General features: G+C 49.1%; 1 protein-coding gene across 2 annotated transcripts in view; it reads right to left on the bottom strand.

The window, feature by feature from the left end:
• Positions 1-19,090, bottom strand: part of GPC3 (glypican 3) — a 130,315-nt gene that overhangs the window by 61,509 nt on the left and 49,716 nt on the right. For both annotated transcript variants that reach the window (XM_061353228.1, XM_061353229.1), the window contains exon 3: positions 10,233-10,927. In XM_061353228.1, the coding sequence (XP_061209212.1) occupies positions 10,233-10,927 (695 nt within the window). The remainder of the gene's footprint in view (positions 1-10,232; positions 10,928-19,090) is intronic.

Below are 19,090 nucleotides of genomic sequence, written 5' to 3'. Positions count from 1 at the left end.
CACAGAGGCTGAAGATATTCCAAACTCGACTCGGTTGTTGCAACACGAGCACCAAATCACCCAGCTTGCCAGCAGATGCTGCGAGGGCTGGAGCAGCTCTGCTCTGGAGCCAGGCTGAGAGAGCTGGGCTGGGGCAGCCTGGAGAAGAGAAGGCTCCTGAAGGGGAGACCTTAGAGCAGCTCCAGTGCCTAAAGGGGCTGCAGGAAACCTGGAGAGGGGCTTGGGACAAGGGATGTAGGGACAGGGCAAGGGGAATGGCTTGAACCTGGCCGAGGGGAGACTGAGCTGAGCTCTTAGGCAGAAGCTCTTCCCTGTGAGGAAACAGGCTGGGGCCAAGCTGGGCTCCAGGCAGGCACTGGGTGCTTGTTCTTCTCTTCCCTAGTTAATGGGTTTCCTACACAGATCTCTGTGGGTTTAATATTGCTCCACGTTTGTGCCTCCGGCGCTACAGAAAGGAACAATCCCAGGGAAAGGAATCCCCAGCAGTTTAATTTGCAGAGGAAAACCAGATACCTGCCATCAGTGTGGAACATGAGCCAGCAAAGCCGGAGACAGGGCCTGTAATAGGTTATTTAACAGCAGCTGTGTCAGCTGGGTTGCAAATGTGGTCAATACCTACCAGTCCGGCTTCCCCCCGAAGCCAACAGCAGAGAGTCATTCATTCTTTGAGAAATACATCCTTTCATAATTAAAATGTTACTGCCTGACTTTTTTCTTGTCGTTTTTTAAGCCAGACCCATTCAATTTTGGAAGTATAAAGCCATTAGAATGCGTCAAGCAGCAATTAGCTACTGTACACTGTTTATTCTTGAGTATAATCTGTGAGTAGAAGGGCAATATTCTTAGAAACGCAGCATTAACTTGTTCCTCAATGACTTTAATATGGTTCTTTTCAAATTGCTGCTCATAAAATCTCAGGGAAGAAGAATTTCCTGATGATATCCCATCTCCTCAATTAGTTCTCTATCAGCAATCCAATAGCAAGCGTAGTATTTATTTAAGAGAGAGCACACAAGGCTATAACTTTAAAACAAGCAGGTAAAAGCAATGCCTGGCTTGCAACCTCTCAGGTATATGCAGATTTGCAGATTTATACTTCAATAAATGCTTGTACTGAAACCATCCCAAAGGTTTTTACAAAGCTAATAGCATTTTTCCACTATAAAATGCCATCCCCACTTCCTGTGCTGAATGGAAAACCCTGGCAACCCCATAGGGTTTGGTACCTGAAATTCCTCCCCACTTGCCTGTCCCTTACAAATGACCACAACCCTACTTAGTTTAACCTCCCCATAGGAATAGCACACACTCCCCACCAGAAGCCCACTTTATCTCCCTCCATCCACCTTTCTCTTTCCAAAGCTCAGTTTCTGCTAAAGCAACGATGCTGCAGGCACCAAACTCACCAAATCATTTCAATGGGGTTTAAGCTACTGAATATCCTCACAGCAGAACAAATTACAAGCGTTTGTATTCCAGCTGAGCCCAGCGCAATGCCGCAGCATCCTCTGGTGAGGCTCTCCCCATGGGAACGCCGTGGGCTTCCCCTTGCAAAGCCAAAACTGGAAGTGTAATAGCTGTTATTAACAGGAAGTGGTACAAGTACCTCCACACAGCAGAGAAGACCGGGCTGCTCCAAGCCACTGTGTCCAACCTGGCCTTGAACACTGCCAGGGATGGAGCAGCCACAGCTTCTCCGGGCACCCTGCAAGGTACCAGATGCGCACTAATACTTCCCCCTGACAGTCAGTCCTCCCCTCATCCAGTTAGAGGTCAGCACGAAGATGATTTACCCAAAACATGACAGGCAAGGTAAAACCACTCCCATCAGATTTCTGCTCATGATAAAGGAATTACATTTTTCCCAGAGACAAATCAGGCTTATTGAGAATGTAAATCATTCTTTTCTGTGAAGACAGAAACATCTGCAGGGCTTTTTCACCCGCTTTGTTGAACCACTTGTTCGTACATGCACTGTGGTTAGTACAATTGAATTAAAGAATGATTTACAGCATTAGATGAGCTTCTGCTTGATTGAGAATAGCTTTATCATGGAAATTGCTCTGCACTTTTAACCTTGTTACAATGCTGTATTATCTGCCTGATAAATATATTAACGTGACTCCTTCAACAATAGGCTGTTTGCAGACAGCAAGGAAATTAATTCCAATTTATCACAACACCTTTCTTAACGCTGTCAAACCGAGTACTAGGATCTGGTGATGAGATGTGAATTCCAATAAACTGATATGCAACAATTCCAAAAGGACGGGAGGGGAGCATTATATTAGAGGAAAAAACAAAAAATGACTATTTTTAGTGCATTTGTATATGTATTTTTGTGCATCTTATGGACTTTCCACTAACCTTGCAAGCTGGAAGTTGGGCATTGCTGCAACTTCCTGAAGAGAGAAAGATCTTGCACCAAAACCTTCAGGTAGGAAGTGCTACAGAAGCGCTCCTGACCAGCAACAGGAACTGCATGAAGCAAGGCTAGAGATATTCTGGTCATTTATCAGCATCTTCTGGGTAAACCCTTCTGTGCCCATCTCCTGTGAGCTACTGGTGCTGGTCAGAGCCATCCCAGCCTCCTCTCCATGGTTCTGGGGCTGTCTCTTGGGGAGAATCACAGAATCCCGGACTGGTTTGGGTTGAAGGCACCCTAAAGCCCATCCAGCTCCAACCCCTGCCACAGGCAGGGACCCCTTCCACTGGAGCAGCTTGCTCCAAGCCCCTGTGTCCAACCTGGCCTTGAGCACTGCCAGGGATGGGGCAGCCACAGCTTCTCTGGGCACCCTGTGCCACCGCCTCAGCACCCTCACAGGGAAGAGCTTCTGCCTTATCTCCAACCTGAACTTGCCCTGTTTCAGTTTGAACCCATCACCCCTTGTTCTATCACTACAGTCCCTGATGAATAGTTCCTCTCAAGCATCCCTGTAGCCCCCTTCAGACGCTGGAAGCTGCTCTGACTTAAATACCCACACAGGCAGCTGAGGTATCTACAGAAATCCCTCCTCTGGTGCTCTGGAGAGTGGCAGCATGAAGTTTATTTGTGCACTGATACAGATCAATAGGTGCAATCCAAGAGCTAATAAGCTTTAGGAAGACATCACTCACAGCACATCAGTCACCCCCAAATTACCCTCAGTAACCACCAGGCTCCCTGGCGTTCTCCAGGTGGTGGCTAAGAGCATCATCCCTACCAGCGCAGAGAGTGCGGAAAGAGAATGAGGTGGGGAAATTGATTGTGTTTCAGAGATGCCTCTGCACAAAGCACTGCTGAATCCCCACTGCCACAGCTTGCTTTTTCTTTTTTCCTCATTTTTTTCCCCCCTTTTTCCTTTCTAAACAGAAAGAACCCTGCCAAAGTAGCTGTAGGCTATCAGCACAGCATCCTGCAGCCAGCCTGCTCCCACTCCAATGAGTCTTTGGCAGAATAACGCAGTTAGCAGCAAACTTCACCCTCCAAGAGCAGGGGCTGAGCCCTCAGGGGGTTATTAGTGGAGCAACACAAGAGGTAGGGATGGGAAAGGCCACTGGTTCATTCTTCAGTAACACAAAGAGGTCAAGAGGACTGCTTGAGAGGTCTGCTGGCAGCAAGGGGGGCATTGCTGCAGCAGATGGGGTTGGACTGGATGATCTCCAGAGGTCTCTTCCAACCCCAGTGATTCTGCGGTGCTCTGAAAACCTGCCAGAATCTCTCATTGTAATCTTTTCCCTTCAGTTAAATGTATTTGTAGGGGTGCATCTTTGACGCCTGGTACCTCGAAGCCACTTTATAATAAGATGTAAAAATAATATCATTCACAGCACACAGGCAGAGAGCTCAGAATGAAGCAAAACGCTCGTTGCAACCCAGCCACTGATCCTCTCCAGCACAAAACAAGATGCCTCTGCTCCACCTGGGCAGCTCTGGGCACTATTGCTGCTTTGCAGAGGGCTGCTTTTAAGTTTCTGGTTTGTTCTGGGCTCGTTCATCAGCATTGCTAATAGGAGAGTTCCAGTTTTAAGGCAGCAACACTCATGGGGGTTACTGTCACTGGGAGTAAACTCAGCATGGTTAAGATGAAGGATGCCCGGCAAATGACCCCGGATGGAGGTCGTAGTGGAAACTGCAGTCACGGATAATGAGGCCAAAAGAGGGTTTAGCTTAAAAAGCATAAAGAGATGGATATTGGACTTAGCAAGGAGAAAAATCTGCAGGAAAGGAAATGGGCCAGAATATATTTTGCTAATAAGACATCTGTGTTAATCGAGGTTGCAGAGGCTGCAGCAATCAGGACAGCGAGCGAGGCAGCCGTGTCCATGGGGATGCTACTTGGAGGTTTTAGCTCTGCTGGAAGAAAAGATGTGTGGCCAGTTTAAGAGCGAATCCCAGAGGCAGTTCCCCAGTAAGTGTGGAGGGCAATGGCTTCTCTGCAGGGACAGTATGGACCAAGCTAAGTAAAAGGAAAGGCGGTTCATGGTACGGATGTAGCTTCTCTGCAGGCTGCTCCAGAGCCTCAGCCCAGACCTAAAGCCTCCTGTTTCTGCCATGCATCAGTTGGTGGCATCTTTCAGGTCACCCTAATCTGGATCTCAGCAAGGACCCTGAGCACGAGGCTGGTTTAACTGTGAAGGAGTTTCAGCTGCAGAGCTCAGCTGTGAACACCCCCCCAGCAAAGGGGCTGTGCCCCATTCCCAATGGAAAGCACCTCTCCCACGGCTCCTGAAGCAGCAGAAGCCTCAACACACCCAAAGGGAATTTTCCAATGCTGTGATCTTTGGTTGAGCCTGAAACTCGTGGTTTTTCCACTTCAGTCCAATCCGTTTCAAGACCTCACCTTATGTCCTTGATCATTACAATTTATTACTAAGTGAGACAGTTTGAAGTTTCAAAGCCCAGTGCCCAAGGAACAGACACCCCTGTAGAGCCCCTCCTGCAGTGCACATGGACTGGACTGGATGACATGGTCATCAGCTTTCCTCTCTAAAATATCCCATGTCCAGCAGCCAAATCCAGATGCGATGGGAGCCAGGAAAAAGAAGAGAAATGAGGAAGAAATAGATGCTCTGTGCAGTGAAGGAAGCTGCATAAGGCGGTCAGGCATTGGAACAGGCTGCCGAGGGCATTGCTGCAGTGACCATCCCTGCAAGTGTTCACCCACCGTGTAGATGAGGTGCTCAAGTGCCATGGGTTAGTGGTGCTGGGGAATGGTTGGACTTCATGCTCTTAAAGGTCTTTTCCAGCGTCATTAATTCTATGATTCACTATTGGAGAGCTGTGCACCCTCATTTCCAACTGGTAAGACCCCGTCCCGCACCACTACCTCCACCAGCTCTTCCTAATAATGCCAGGGCATGTTGGAACCAAGTATCATTTTAAATGCTTGGGAGCCCATTGCACAACAAGTCAACTCCTCCACTGAAACTAGGCAGAGGCCAAGGCACAGTACATGCAAACGGGTACACAGAACCAGTAATTACATCTCCATGAGATCTTCGGGCTTGCTCTGTCTTCAGGTCAGAAAAGACACAAGACATCCCACCACGTGCAACCTGCGGACCAGCACATGATGCAAAGTGAGATAAAGCCAGGCTCAGTGGGCAATGTGTGAGATTCCCTCCCAGAAGATGCAGTAGCCTCAAAAGCTCTTCTAAGCTGCACAGCAGGGATGAAGTTGCCACAAGCCGAGTGATCTGCCTCTGACTGAAGTCAATGAAAGGATTCGTGTGAGTTTCAGTGCAAAGCTGGCTTGGGCATTAAAGGCACTGTCAAAGGATGCCCCCCCTGTTGCTGCTGTGTGTATGTGCATGGAGGAGGGGAAGCTGTTAGCAGCTACCTTCTACTTTTCATTTAACAAACAGAAAGCATCACTGCAAATTCCATTGCAATGGCACAAGGCGCTAGAGGACAGAGCACGTCCAGTTGAAACGACAGAGGGACAGCAAAAAAGGAGAGGACAATGTAAAAGTTTACAGACAGAAGCAAAATCAAATGCCATTTCAAATTAAACCCATGTTGATATTTGATGCCAGAGGCAAGGGATGGTCCAGAGCATCCATGCCAAAAGCGCTTTCCAAAAACAAGATGCAGACCCTTAATTTGCTCCTCTGTAATTCAACATCAAACCAAAGATTTAGGGCCAGCAGCATCATGCTGGATAAAAACTGTTGATATGGGGTTGCAAAACTGCAGGCATGAAGAATTTATGTCCTTATTCTTTCAGCACCAGCCAAGCTGCCAACAACATGGGGATTTCTATATGAAAATAACACCTCGTAGCTCAGTGCCTTGCCGTGTGCTTCTCAACTGCCAGAAAATCTTTACTATCTGAAACCTCTTCAGACAACTCATCATAATACAGCTGAGGTGCTTTCATCACCTTGCTGGTACTGTCCTTGGGGAGCAGGTTGGTTGTTTTCTGCCTGTAGCAGGAACAGGGGCTTGCTTTAACCTCTGCCTTCTCAGGCACGTTCCCCCACCTCTTACAGAATGGTTAACAAAAGAGATGCTAAACACACCTTGGGATAACTACAAGTGGGTCTGAGCTTACTGAAAGCTAAATCCTCCCCTGTTTTTCCAGCTGTAAGTGAAAATTTGAGCTGGCTACCAGTAAGCAATAGAGAACAGCCTGAGGGTTAAACTTGGCCAATAGAGAAACTGAGAACACAGAGGCTGTGCATCCAGCCCAGGAGTGATGCCAACAGAAAGCAACCTGCATCAAAAATACAGCAAAAACGACCTCAGCGTCTCAAAGGGAACGACTTCTTGAACAGCACTGGAGTTTCAAAGCTTTCCTCACAAGTCTCTAGCACAGAAAGAAATCCATTAGCAGGCAGGAAAAGCTCACTGGAGCTCCCGGCTGCTGTAACCCACCAGGCAAAGCAGCTTCCAGGTGAGCCAGCTCCAAAAGCAGCTCCCGGGCAGCATCCAGGGAAAGCACGGCTGTGCTCACAAATGCACTGAGTCACTGTCTATGGTGACAGTGACGCCTTCATCCCTGGCTGCTAAAAGTCCTTTCATTTACCTGTTCTGGATTTGCATCCTTGTGCGTCTGCTGGTACTGCAAATTCCTATACACTAGTTTGCAACAGAGCAAATTGCTTCTCTCTGTGGGGCTCTAACAACCTGTGCCAGCGCCTCACTGCCCTCGCAGGGAAGAAGTGATGTCTAAGAGCTCATCTCAATTTCCCTTTTCAGCTTGAAGCAGGCATAGCAGTGCCCTGACTGGGGATTACTGGCAGGAGAAGGAAACCGCTGCATTCACGTGTTCAAGGCCAGGTTGGGTGGTGCTTGGAGCAAGCTGCTCCAGTGGAAGGTGTCCCTGCCCATGGCAGGGGTTGGAGCTGGAGGAGCTTTAAGCTCCCTTCCAACACAAACCAGGCTGGGATTCTGCAATTCTAACCCCAGAGGAGATCAACTATTGGCTATGTAAGACACCCAGATCTATTGTCTCTCTTGCACTTCCAACAGCAGGTAAAGCATTAACTTCATAGGGGTGGGATTGAGTATTTGATGAAGTTTATGTGTAGTGCATCCCTCCGATTGTCTTTGTGCTAGAGAGCATGAACAGACTGATTGAAATCACTCTCCTCTGCATTCAAGGATTAAAATAGCCACAAGAGGTGGATGTACCAGGCACGTTTTCAACCAGAAAGAATACAGTGGATAGGAAAGTTAACAGAGGTACAGCCCTAGACAGAAATTTCCCCCCTCTGCCCTGAGACTCAGGCTCCCTGGTGAAGTATTTTAACAGCACATTTTAGGAGTAAGGTTTTTAAACAACCAAAGTGTAGAAATAAGAAAGGTCTAACACACCCCATCCATCCCTGACAAATGAGCTGTTAAAGCAGGGCTTGGGATGGGAACTGCCTGCTGACATCTTAGTGAATTCACTCTTCCACACTGCTGTGTACGGAGCAGCACAGCACCAGCGCAGGCTGACATCGAGATGCATGCCTGGAGGCACACAGCATCCAAAAGCAGATCAACTTTGACTCCTCACTGCAGGGACTGCAGAGCTCCTCAGAAACCTGCCTGGGGGCACCTCTGCAGCTTAACTCACCTGCCCTTGGCAGCCAGGTCTGCTGCAAGCTATAGAAGGGGTCCATGTCCCTATTCAAATGCCTGCACCCAGTCTGGGGGTGGGTGACAGGGGACAGAGGAGCCACTTGGAGGAAGGATGCTTGGTCAGGTAATGCACCCGAGGAGCTGAAATACCAGGGGGGAAAACTACTGCCAGAGAAGTGCCACCAGTGCTGTGAGAAACCAAAGCAGCCCATAGGACAGGGAAGAACAGTCATGTTGCTGTTCAGGCTGTAATCACTGTGGGCATGGAAGAGAAGATTTCCATAATTCCAGAGGATTTTAATGACAATTAAAGAACCTGTCATTAGCCTTAATAACATAAATGCACATTGAACTCTGCCTACAGAAGCAGTGGTGGCCAAGGTCAGTAATAACAGAGCCAGCACAAGAGCAAAATCCCACATTTTCAAAGACAACTCTCACGACATTTTAGACTTGGATTTGATGATGATGTCGAAAACCAATCATATTTACAGGATAACAGTAAATACAACTGATAGCATCTTTGAAACCCAGTATGTGCTGATAAGATTAACAGCGAAACTCCCATTCCAGCACAGCTAAAGAGTAAACACATATTTTAGCCCCCATGGGCAGAGATGTTCACTCTATATCCCAGGTGCAGCCCAGCCATCAGCACCAGGTATCTGCAGGGCTGGAGCTCAGACTGTCAGCACTGCCAGTGCTGTCTTACTTCTCTATGGACAGCTCAGACCTTCACTCATAGAAGTTGCTCTGGGCTCAGATTGGACAGAAGAGCCTCAGCTGGGCAGCACTGGTGTTTGAAAAGTAAGCTTCACAAACCCAGTGGCCATTCTCTTTCAGTGCCAATTGCCAGACAATCGGCTGGCCTGGCTTAGATTTTTCTCTTCCTCTATGCTTCTATAACTCAAAACTGCCTTAGAGCAAACAAAAGAATCACTAAGTATTAAATAAGTGAGAGGAGTTAGGTTTAGCTGAGTACCCACCTCTGAAGGGCAGTAATGAATCCAAACAGCTCTATAAGTATGAAAGCACTGAGTGGTTTTGCAATGCCCAGTGATTTCTTACTTTCAAGGAAGTCAATGTTCTGCTTTGGCAGAGGAGGGGCAGATGATGGCTCTACTGCCATGGCTTGTGTTGACCTCAGAGGCACTCCAGCTACTTGTTGTCCCACAAGCACCTTCTCTGTAGGCAGATCAAGGTCTCAGTATTCAATAATATAACTGATAGTCATGTTCCTTCGGTGTATACACAGACATCTTTAATAAAAAGGAGGACAAACACTTCTCCATTGAGGACTGTACAGCAATGAACATGGGTCTGCTTGCAAAACTTGCCATACAGCGTGTAAGGGCTCTGTTCTGCCTTAGCACCTATAACGCAGAGCAAGTTTGCTGGTGCATAGCATCCTGGATGCTTTTCTCACAGCTGAATATGTCAGCTGCTCTTTGAGATCACACAGGCTCACACTACCAGCAGAAGTAGGTTTTGTTCCTTACTGCCTTGGCGGCTTAGAGCTGAGCTGGGTGTTCTCTCTTGCATACATCACTATCACACCTTTACCATGGCTTCTCCATCTCACCTGACCTCAGGCTAAACCTACAGTTACACCTCTGCTCCTCTGCTGTCCCACAGAGGGTTGGCAGGTTCTGACCGATGGGAGAAGATCCTACCCTGGCTCCATGGCAGCAGAAGTTGAGCCCAGCAGAGCCACCACTCTTGGACCCTATCAACTGGTGCTGGTGACATGAGAGATGCTCGGCAGGCTGCTGTGAAACAGGGGTTTCCTGCAGGGAGGGGCTGAGGCATGCAGGCTGAAAGCAGTGTCCTGCTCTGTACCCTGGAGCCTCATGTGCTGCCCGTGAGTCCTGCCTGCACACTGCGGTGGTATGCCTCAGGCCATCACCAAGCAGGGGTGGCACATAAGGTGGCACAGGAGAGTGCTGCTGGCTGAATGGCACACAACACAAAATCCATAAGCTGATACTCCCATGGTCCTTCTCTGACCATTCCAGGCCCACAAACCCCAGTTTCAAACACTACCAGAAGTTTTTGAGAGGTGGGGAAGGAGAGAGGAGCTGGTAATAGGAGCATTTAGGGTTTACTGGCTGGAGGAAAGGGAGGTTGGTTTTGACATGTAGAGCTTGTGCCGTGGCAGCAAGCTCATGGAACTACTCACGGTTGTGGAGAGCTTTCCTTCGTTCTTCTGCACGTAGATGATTGCATCCCGTACCAAGGAGAACAGGTTCAGGAGGACATGCTCCATGTCATAGATGCCATGCATGCCTTTGGTCAGCCCCTCCAGAGCCCTGATGTACTCTCTCCAGTGGTTATCGATCTCTATGACACCCGCCAAGCATCCTTGCATCACCACCGCACAGTAGCTGGCACAGGGCTTGGCCAGGAGCAGCCCCTGGCAGTGTGAGCAGTACCACATCTTCAGCAGGGCTCGGCCACAGTCCTTGCTGAACCTCAGGTGGTCGGTGGTGTTGATCACCTCAATCCCCAGGTTGAGAGCCTGCAGAAAGGCTCGGGTGGCCTGCAGCGACTTGGACACCTGCGTCATCATCATCTTTGGGTAGTTCCCAAAGACTCTGAGGTCCCTCCTGGCTGCCCGCAGGCATTCCGCCATCTCCACGGAGGGCTCGGGGAAGCCGGGATTCAGCAAGTGAGAGTAAAGCAGAGGAAACAAACTGTCAAAGAACTCATTGACCATGTCATTGACACTGAGGTCAGAGCCCAGGATGTACAGAGAGACATCAGTAAACAGTTCTCCGACAAACTTCAGAGCTCTGGGCCCCATGCTCTGGTAGTGGCTCCGAAACATGCTGTTGGTGAAGTTCCTTGCGTGCCGCACTACAATCTCAAAGGCTTCTGCAAAACACAACAGAGAAGGAAGGAGTTATGAAGAGATGAGCTCAGACACAGGAACTCCTGCTGCAAAGGCTGGTCCCATCCTGCTCACTCTGGGTCACACAGTGCCTGGCAGCAGTGCCTGCTGCAAACCCATCTTCAGGGGAAACCCGTGTGTTCGTTAACACCAGCTCCATTTCAAATGGCAAAACTCTGTGATCCAGTTAGCATTTCAGCTTTTAAAGGAATTATTGATCCCACAAAAGGGATAGACTGCAATTTCTTTCTCCCTCCCTTACACATTGATTTGATATTAACAGGAATCCTATCTCCAGACTTAATTCAAGCCACAGAGAAACGGTTGACAAAGTGACCAGTGTTTAAAATCAGGAAACAGTAAATGCTGACATTCCATTATGAAAAGGAAAATATTTATAGGAGTGTAATCACACCCAGGATATTTGGACTCTGCCCCCAGTGCCATCCCTTCACAAAGTGTCCTCAAAACCATTTGAAAAGCCCCTGTAGTGTTGTGGCCTTCCTGAATGCATCAGGCTCACTTCAGCTGAACATCCAAAGTTGCATCTGCCCTGGGACATGTGCTGCTCCGTGGTCCAAAGTGATGCTGAGGACCAGAGATGCAGCGTGGGTGCCCAAGCCAGGACCACTCTCACACAGCAGGCTGTGGCACACTGCCCCATGAAGCTTGTGTTTTACACAGGCACCATCAGTTTGCTAGGAGAAGCCAGGCTGCATTTTCCCCTCTCCACCTTCAAAGACTTGAGGACGTTCTGCCCATTCCTCCTGCATGGAGCAAACAGGAATGCCTCCAGCAGCAGCAGTTATTCCCTTGACTACAGCCCTCCTTACCAGGCTTCCAAAATATCAATATTCATATATGTAAAGACAACATTTCAGGGGAGACCTTACAACCATCTTGTAACAGCCTTCCAGTGCCTAAAGGGGGTGCAGGAAACCTGGAGAGGGGCTTGGGACAAGGGATGTAGGGACAGGGCAAGGGGAATGGCTTGAACCTGCCCGAGGGGAGACTGAGCTGAGCTCTTAGGCAGAAGCTCTTCCCTGTGAGGGTGCTGAGGCACTGGCACAGGGTGCCCAGAGAAGCTGTGGCTGCCCCATCCCTGGCAGTGCTCAAGGCCAGGTTGGACAGAGCCTTGGGCAACACGGTCTAGTGTGAGGCATCCCTTCCCCTGGCAGGGGGTTGGAACTGGATGATCTTAAGGCCCTTTCCAGCCTAAACCATTCCATGATTCTATGACGCAGGGATCAAAGCACAGCTATACTTTTGCCAACAGTCTCCATCCCATCTGGTGCCTGTAACCTCCCAGGCGTGCCACTGAAGCATTTTGCCCACAGCACCCACCACCCACACCAGGGCTGGCTCAGAGCAACCGTCTGCATGCCCAGATGGAGCAGCCCTTCCCACCAGCACAGACTTAGGGATGCAGCAGAGCAAGGACAGAGCCCTGCCTCCACGCCTGCCTGAGGAGCAGAGCACACACCTCACTCCTCGCTCCCTACAGAGCACTGCAGATCCCTCCATCACTGTCTGACACACACGAGGGCGATGCGCAGCACAGCAAGTTCTGGTTGCGCTGCTATTAAAAGTTTGAAACCAACAAAAAACTCTCTTTAAATAGGGCACATGGATAACAAAACTTTTCCCTCCTTCATCCTCAAGAGCCCCGGAACAGCTTTCACCTCAAAGCGCACAAAGAACTTTTTGGACCAGTGCTTTGCTGCCAGCCCTGCAGCCAGTGCCAGAATTGTCATGCTGTGCTTCGCTGTTCGCCTTTAACCTCCTCTCTCTTAGCTCCCTTAGAAAATGTCATCCCTCTTCCCTTCCCTCGCTCCTCTGTGCTCTGCAAGCTCCCCTCAGAGCCAAGAGACTCTTTGCTGATTAGAAAACCAGTCCAAGCTCCTGTGTAAACCTCCTACAGCGAGGAACGCTTCAGAAAGGAGCTGAGAACAGTGGTGTAGCCCAGGAGCATGCACACAGAGTCCCACTGCTTCAGAGGTCACGGCATGCACATCATCTTTATCATCAGAACTGGCTAAGTGTGTCTATTTTATGTGCCTTGGAGCTTTGGTATATACCCATTAGAGAGTGCAACAGACACCATAAAAGCACATGAAGCCTCCTGCTGCCCTATTAATACATGCAAGAAATAATAAAACTCAGGCAATAAAAAGAGAACCTTGTACATCCAGACCCTCTCGCACCCATCTGCCCCATGGCTGCTGCATCTGAAATACTCCCTGCAAAGGACTGGCTGCAAGAACATTCAAGCCCCAGCAGCAGAAGTGACCCATGGCCAGACCCTGTGTGCTTCAAAGAGGAGGGAACTGTGTGGGTCTGTCCCCTGTGCTCCCATGAGTGAGTCTTGTGTGGAGATGGAGGGAACGCCTTGTTACAAAGCGCCACTGGCTTCTGATCCCCCACCACATCCCACAGCCTGGATCTGCTGCCAGTAAATCCTGCCCTTCTCCTAACATGGCACTACTGAAACTCCTGTTTCTGGAGGACAATTGAAGCCTTTCTTTGTTCTATTATTAATTTCTTCTTTTCATTTCAAGGATCATTTCAAAAGCTGCAATTTAGGAGCATCTGGTTCTCAGGTCTGACTGAAGCACAGTAAATACCTTCATAGCACTGATAAAAGAGATCATCCAGTGAACGATCAAAGCTCCTCCAGCTCCAACCCTGCACAGGCAGGGACCCCTTCCACTGGAGCAGCTTGCTCCAAGCCCCTGTGTCCAACCTGGCCTTGAGCACTGCCAGGGATGGGGCAGCCACAGCTTCTCTGGGCACCCTGTGCCAGCGCCTCAGCACCCTCACAGGGAAGAGCTTCTGCCTAAGAGCTCAGCTCAGTCTCCCCTGTTTCATCTGGAAGCAGGCAGAGCAGTGCCCTGAGTGGGGATTACCAGCAGGAAAAGGAAACCACTGCATTCAAGTGTTCAAGTGCAGTGCTCAAGGGCCAGGTTGGACACAGGGGCTTGGAGCAAGCTGCTCCAGTGGAAGGGGTCCCTGTCCATGACAGGGGTTGGAGCTGGAGGAGCTTTCAGGTCCCTGCTTTTTGCCTCTTTGCAAAAGTTTGTTTTCTAAAGCTAGGCAGTTACCTCCCCACATTTAAAGCCTTATCTGGACCACATAAAGATAAGCTTTTAAAGTGGAGGAACTACAACATGTTTGTTATTCCATTAGTAAAGACAAGGCTCAGTTTTATCTTTTGGATGCCGGCCAGGCAAGTCATCATAGACAAGTTCGAAGCATCACCATGGTGTTGCTACCTCCCTATAAAAGCTTCAAGGCCACCTCCTCCAGGACCTTATGGCAGAGTGGGAAATGCTCCCAAACTATCCCAAACTGTAAACCAAACAAGCTGATTTCCATGCAGCAGCTCTCCCTTGAGCTGAGCATGGATCCCTGGCATCCAGCTGAATTCCACCCTCCGCACATGATGCATTTTGTGATTCACTGCACTCTTCCCTGGATGCTGCTGCTCTGATGTGCCCCGGGCTGCAACATCATACACAGCACTGCCCTGTGCTGCACTTGGGACCAGTTTCAAACCTCAGGAGCTCTACACAACAAATCACCCTTCAAATGCCTTTTAGGTGTGAATGTGCCTCTTCTGCCTCAATAAATGCAACTGCTCCGGGGCAGCAAGTGAAGCAGCTCCTGGAGCTCAGTGGATTTGCTGCAGTCCCTCCTCTCCTTGTGTCCCTGGTCCACTCCATGGACTTCTACCCTGGAGGGTCCCTACTCACAGGACCTGGCATCAAACTCTGCAAGGCATAGCAATAACCACAGGATGTGGAGAGCCTCTGGCCTGGTCAGACCTCTCCTGTGAACGATTCCTGCTCTCTGGCACTTCCCTGCTGATGGCAAAACCTCCTGCAATGACCTATTGATGCAAATCCCTCTCCCTTCACTCCTTAGGACACAAATCACATCAGCAAAGAACCAGGCACTGAAATCCCTCAGCCCATGGGAATCATTCCCATCCCGAGGCAACAACATGGGTCTGCAGGCAGGGCAGTGAGAGAATTCCTCAGTTAATCTGGTCCTAACACAGCTGCTGCATCCCCTTCATGCTTTCGACATCTGTACAAGTGCCGCATGCCTCAAACCATGCTCAGCCCCTCAGAAAAGGGCCCACCAGTGTTCCCAGATGGGAATTCAACCAGTCCTCAAGGAAACGCTACAAGGTTGGGGTTCTGTAAAACGCCTTTTGTGACACAGCAATCGCTGCAGCACCGCTTGGAGCCAGCTACGGAGCCACCAGCATCCACCTGTGAGCGAGCTCTGAAGAGGAAACACTTCTTTAATAGCTCAATGAATCCGACAGCTTCAGACTCATCACAGCAGCCCCTGCTCCTGCAAGACACAAAAGGGCTCACCAAGAGACAAGTGTTTGCAGGAAGGGGCTGGCTGCCACAGGCACTGCTGCCCAGAGGAGCCCAGGGTTGTTTTTCCAACAGCAGGTAATATTCATCTCCCATCTCGGGAAAGTTTGCCATATACTGAGCAGAAAGGGAATGAAATCCAAATGGTTTTCCCTTGGCAGCAATAAAAGCAGCCTCCAGATTTGTTCTGTTATGATTTACACGATACTGCAAGACTTCAACAACATTATCAGGACACAAAAGCTCTTCCAAACAGCGTAATTACTGTTGTCTGAGGATTACAAACCCCATCAACTGGTGCCACTGCTGTTCTTACAGGGTTTTGCTCTGAGCACATTTGGGTTTAGAGCTTAGGAAATGCTTCTTTTTTTTGCCCCAACTATGACAGAGCTTTTTGAATTACTTTTACAATATTGTCACTATTAAAGTTATGGACTCATAAGCTCGGGAGCTTATGAGATTTGCTTCAAAGTGTTAGCAATAAAAATTAGAACAACTCAGTTATCCTCTTCTACATTTTAAGCTGTCAAGGTTTGCACTTTGTACCTTTGCCCTTGCTCTATTAGACCAAGAGAGGAAAGGTCTCAGTCCAACCTTTAAATGAGAGGGGGATCCTTCTCTTCCCAGCTCCATGCCCACCACTCTCGCTCCCATGGGAGTTAGGTTCCAAAGGCAGTGCTGCTCACCAAAGCCAAACCATTATGCTCCTGTCAGAGAAGCATCTTCTCCTCATTAGCTGTGCCTATCAAAACACCAAGCTCCAAAGCCATTCCTTTTTAATTGTTCAGCTTATTTAGTGCCCTGTTACTTTGAAACACACTCCCTGAGGTTTCTAATAAAAACGCTGTATTCTGCATCTCATCATACCCACTCCAAACACCCCAAAACCACAGTTACATCCTAGGTAACAGTCCGACTGCTGAGCAATTAGTCACACTGTGCTTCACCCATGTATTATTTACATCCCATACACAAAACCTTTGCTAATGCAGACAGCAGAGCCCAGCACCACAAGCTGCTGGAAGCCAGAAGCAAGGAGACAAGAAACACTGCTCCTGCAGCTCTTCAGCTACAACCAGCCCCAGCCTGGACCAGCCCTACCTGAAGGGGGTCTCATGTAGCACTCTGTACCCCACACAGGCATCCACAGCTCACAGCAGCAAAAGACAGGGTCAGGGATGCTGCAGCACAGGGAAGGAGCTTTTCTTTTAATGGGTACCAGGATGCCTTGAGGGATTCCCTGGAGACACTCAGAACTACATGGTCTAGCAGAAGGTGCTAGGGGGTTAGAACTGGATGATGTGGAGGTCCTTCCCAACCCAAACCATTCCATGGTTCTCTGAGTACACATTTCAATGGTAAAACCTGCACTCCAAGTGAAACTTCCAAGAAACCCCCAAACATCCTACAGCAAACACCTCTCAGGAATGACTCTGGAGGAAAACCTCTTCTGGAACTTCATGCTTGAGCACATGGCTGTGGTGCTTGTGACGAAATATGGGTCGCGCTCCTATTGTGTAGCTTGTTTTCCGTGAGCATCAAGGGATACTCTGCTCTGTGCCGTGACAGATGTGTGAATGTAGAAGAGATTCCTGAAAATTTCATGAGGACAAAGCTAAAAATGCAAACAGAGCTGGAACGGATGGTGGCTGACCAGGATTCCTTCTCAAAATCAGCAATGTGAGCAATAAGGGCCCAGACAAGCACGTTCAAACCAAGCCCTGGGAGCACAAGTGGGAAAAGCAGAGACAGGAGAAGACAAGAGGCTCCTGCAGTGAAAAGGTAGCTTTGTGCTGGTAACCCGTTACCAGCATAGGTAAACCGCTCCTCATGCACCCCATCCTACTGCTGAAGCCCACATAAGGGTTGAGGTTCAAGACCAGGCAACTGAGAGAGCAGGGAATAAACTGGTGTTCCACAGGGCAGAGGCTGCTGGGATGAGAGTGATCCCGCTGAACACAGAGCAGCAGTAAAGAGCTTCCAAACCCTTGGGAAAGGAGCATCCCTGCCCTGGGTAACTGAGCAGGCAGAGATACGTCAGACCCAGGTATTTTACCACTGCAAAGCCACATCTGGGGTTATTCTGGTTTGGTTTCACTTTGAAACAGAAAAATAAAGAGAGGAGACACAGGGAAAGCAGCACTGGGTCACCTCCCAGTCACACTGTAGTAACTGGAGGCTCCACCATCAACCTGATGGGGTTACAAAGGTATCAGAAAAGCCACATGCCTCTTAAAAGATGACTGATGAGCCACAGTTCAAGCAGAGAGCAAGTGAGTCCATGCGCTCCCTCCAACATCTACAGGCCAAGCATTTCTAACCACCAGGACACCAGTTTGGGGAACTCCTCCGGTTATGTTCCAGTAAAAGTTAGAAGCAGCTTCTGAAAACAATGCACGTTGAAGCAAATTCCTTTATTCATCAGAATAAATGAGGATGAAGCCTCTTGGTGAGTATTCAAACAACACAAACCCCAAAGTCTTTCGAAGTGCATTGGTCTCAGTAGCTTTAGAGCAAGGCAGCTCTGGACGGGTTTTCCAGGCTCCCTTTCATTCCTGAGGGCTTTTATCAGCCTGTTAAAGCTCCAACAATGGGGAGCAGACTATTTATTTGAGAAGCAAATTCCTTCCTCTGTAATCTCCCCCAGCCAAATTCCCTTTAAAGTTATCTAAGTGGCTGATGAAAAGCAAAAGGCAGAAGATCGGCTCTTGATCCCTACAGTAATAGGAAGGACTTGCACTTATTTAACGGCATTTGTTGGCTGGTTTTAAGTCATTTCAGCCCCTTTATTTCTGATTTCAGGTTCCAACCTGTGCTGGCAGAACTTGGGAAGGACAGGGATTTCCACCATGGGAATCAGACTGTGCATCATCTCAGTAGCACAAGTGCAACCGGCTCCTCCAATGCTCCCTGGGAACATCCAACTCATTGAGCATCTTGCTCAGCATGGAGCAGGGCACCCAATGCACATCCTGCCTGAGACACCACAGGGTCACACAGGACACCATAAGCACACCAGCACCACCACGAGAGGGCTCAGGACACCCCAGACACACAAACCCCAGGCACTGATCTCATCCATACAAAAAAAGCACCTACCCATGGTCCCAGTTTCCAGACTTGGCACTTCCCAAAAACTGGACTCACTTCTTCCTTCCTTTTCTGTGCTATCTGGAGCAGAGCTCCCAAAACCAGAAGTTGTTTAGCTGGTTTATATACTCTTGTTTGCTCAGTTGTAGGTGGTTTGTTGGGGTTTTTGGTTGGGTTTGTTGTGGAGTTTATGTGTTTGGGTGGTAGGGAGGTTTGGTTGGTTGGCTTTTGGGGGATTTGGTGGGTTTCCGTTTGTTTGCTGAGGGGGTTTGGTTGGTTGTGGGGTTTTGTCTGGGGTGGGTTTTAATGGGTTTTCTTTTGCTTGGTTTTGGTTTTGTCTTTTGATGCATGAGCAGGTCCCTGCTTATGGGAGAAGCAGAAGATGAGACACCACATCCTGGTGGCACCAGCTGAGCCTGTGGCTGGACCACAACCAGCATCGTCCCACGTGGCTCCTGCATCCTACTTCCCCTGGCTCAAAGCCCCATGCTGATTAACACTCATTTCAAAAGGAAGATGCTTCATTGCCTCCTAACTCCCCCTGTAAGAGCAAGGCAGCATTGGAACAGGAGCACAAGATGATCACTTGGTGTTCAAGAGCCAAGCGCACAGCCGCTACTGCCAGGAATCGATCCGAGGCTCCACCGCCTGCTCCAGAGGGGTTTT

Source organism: Neopsephotus bourkii, unplaced genomic scaffold, assembly GCF_033783945.1.
Source record: "Neopsephotus bourkii isolate Nb327-2 ecotype Australia unplaced genomic scaffold, CSIRO-AGI_Nbou_v1 NB_668, whole genome shotgun sequence".
In the NCBI taxonomy this organism is placed as follows: Eukaryota; Metazoa; Chordata; class Aves; order Psittaciformes; family Psittacidae; genus Neopsephotus; species Neopsephotus bourkii.
The sequence above is the reverse complement of the archived record's forward strand: the minus strand, read 5'-3'. Positions and strand labels throughout refer to the sequence as shown.